Source organism: Cicer arietinum, chromosome 6 (assembly GCF_000331145.2).
Source record: "Cicer arietinum cultivar CDC Frontier isolate Library 1 chromosome 6, Cicar.CDCFrontier_v2.0, whole genome shotgun sequence".
In the NCBI taxonomy this organism is placed as follows: Eukaryota; Viridiplantae; Streptophyta; class Magnoliopsida; order Fabales; family Fabaceae; genus Cicer; species Cicer arietinum.
The window spans coordinates 69,725,875-69,727,501 of NC_021165.2; the positions used below are offsets into that span (position 1 = coordinate 69,725,875).

General features: G+C 38.0%; 1 protein-coding gene across 1 annotated transcript in view; it reads left to right on the plus strand.

The window, feature by feature from the left end:
- Positions 1-1,627, plus strand: part of LOC101488348 (leucine-rich repeat receptor-like kinase protein SUNN) — a 3,926-nt gene that overhangs the window by 1,489 nt on the left and 810 nt on the right. The window contains 1 exon segment of the mRNA XM_004507421.4: positions 1-1,191. This exon segment is cut by the window's left edge and continues 25 nt beyond it. Coding sequence (XP_004507478.2) covers positions 1-1,191 — 1,191 coding nt within the window.

The window sequence follows — 1,627 nt, forward strand, 5'->3', positions numbered from 1 at the left end:
CTCTTTCCAACAACTTATTCACTGGGAAGGTTCCCGCCGCGTTGAAGAATCTCAGATCACTGCAGACTCTATTTCTCGACGCAAATCAGTTCGTCGGAGAAATCCCGAGGGAAATCTTTGACTTACCGGCGTTGACCATTTTCAATATAAGCGGCAACAATCTCACCGGTGAAATTCCAACTACGGTTAGTCATTGTACTTCATTGACTGCCGTTGACCTTAGCCGGAACATGCTTAATGGCGTGGTTCCTAAGGGAATAAAGAATCTGAAAGTTCTAAGCATTTTGAATCTTTCACGTAACAACATATCAGGATTCATCCCCGACGAGATTCGATTCATGACGAGCCTTACGACGTTGGATCTATCTTACAACAATTTCAGCGGAGTTGTTCCCACTGGCGGTCAGTTTTTAGTCTTCAACGACAGGTCCTTCGCCAGAAACCCTAACCTCTGTTTCCCACACCAATCCTCATGCTCTTCCATGCTCTACCCTTCGAGAAAAAGCCACACGAAGGGGAGACTCATCGTAATAGTGATAGCCTTCGTGACGGCGGTGTTACTTGTGTTGGTGACGGTGCACATGACAAGGAAGAGGAAGCTCCAGAATTCAAAGGCGTGGAAGTTAACGGCGTTTCAGAGGTTAGATTTCAAAGCAGAGGAAGTTGTGGAGTGTTTGAAAGAAGAGAACATAATAGGAAAAGGAGGAGCTGGGATTGTGTACAGAGGGTCCATGGTAAACGGAACTGACGTGGCGATAAAGCGTTTAGTTGGACAAGGAAGTGGGAGAAACGATTACGGATTCAAGGCGGAGATAGAGACGCTTGGTAGGATAAGGCACCGAAACATTATGAGGCTTTTGGGATACGTTTCTAATAAGGATACAAATTTGTTGTTGTATGAGTACATGCCTAACGGTAGTTTGGGGGAATGGCTTCATGGTGCAAAAGGTGGACACTTGAGTTGGGAAATGAGGTATAAAATTGCTGTCGAAGCTGCTAAGGGACTTTGCTATTTGCACCATGATTGTTCACCTCTTATTATTCATAGGGATGTTAAGTCTAATAATATTTTGCTTGATGCTGATTTTGAGGCCCATGTTGCTGATTTTGGACTTGCTAAGTTCTTGTATGACCCAGGAGCTTCTCAGTCTATGTCCTCTATTGCTGGCTCCTACGGTTACATTGCTCCAGGTTCCATTCTATTAATATTATTTTATTATTACTACTTTATTGGTACCATTTATTACTACTTTATATTGGAACCAAGCTAGTAATATCTTAGAAGAATTTAAAATCAAGTAAATAATATCAACTTGATTAAAAACAAAAACATATATGAATAACAAACTTGATTAATATTTTGTAATTCTATTGGTCACTCTGATATATTCACAATACGGAGATTAGACTGTTATAATCCTATAATTTACCATACTAAATTGGATATTTATCCTTAATTAATTACTTGAATAATGTTAATAAGACACTGGCTATAATACAATATTTTTCATATTTTCTAGTATTGATTGAAAATTATATATCTCAATTAATATATTTTTATAAGATTAAATAATTAGATGATATGAATTTCAATTAATAAAAGAAAAAGAGTATTGAAAAAAAGAAA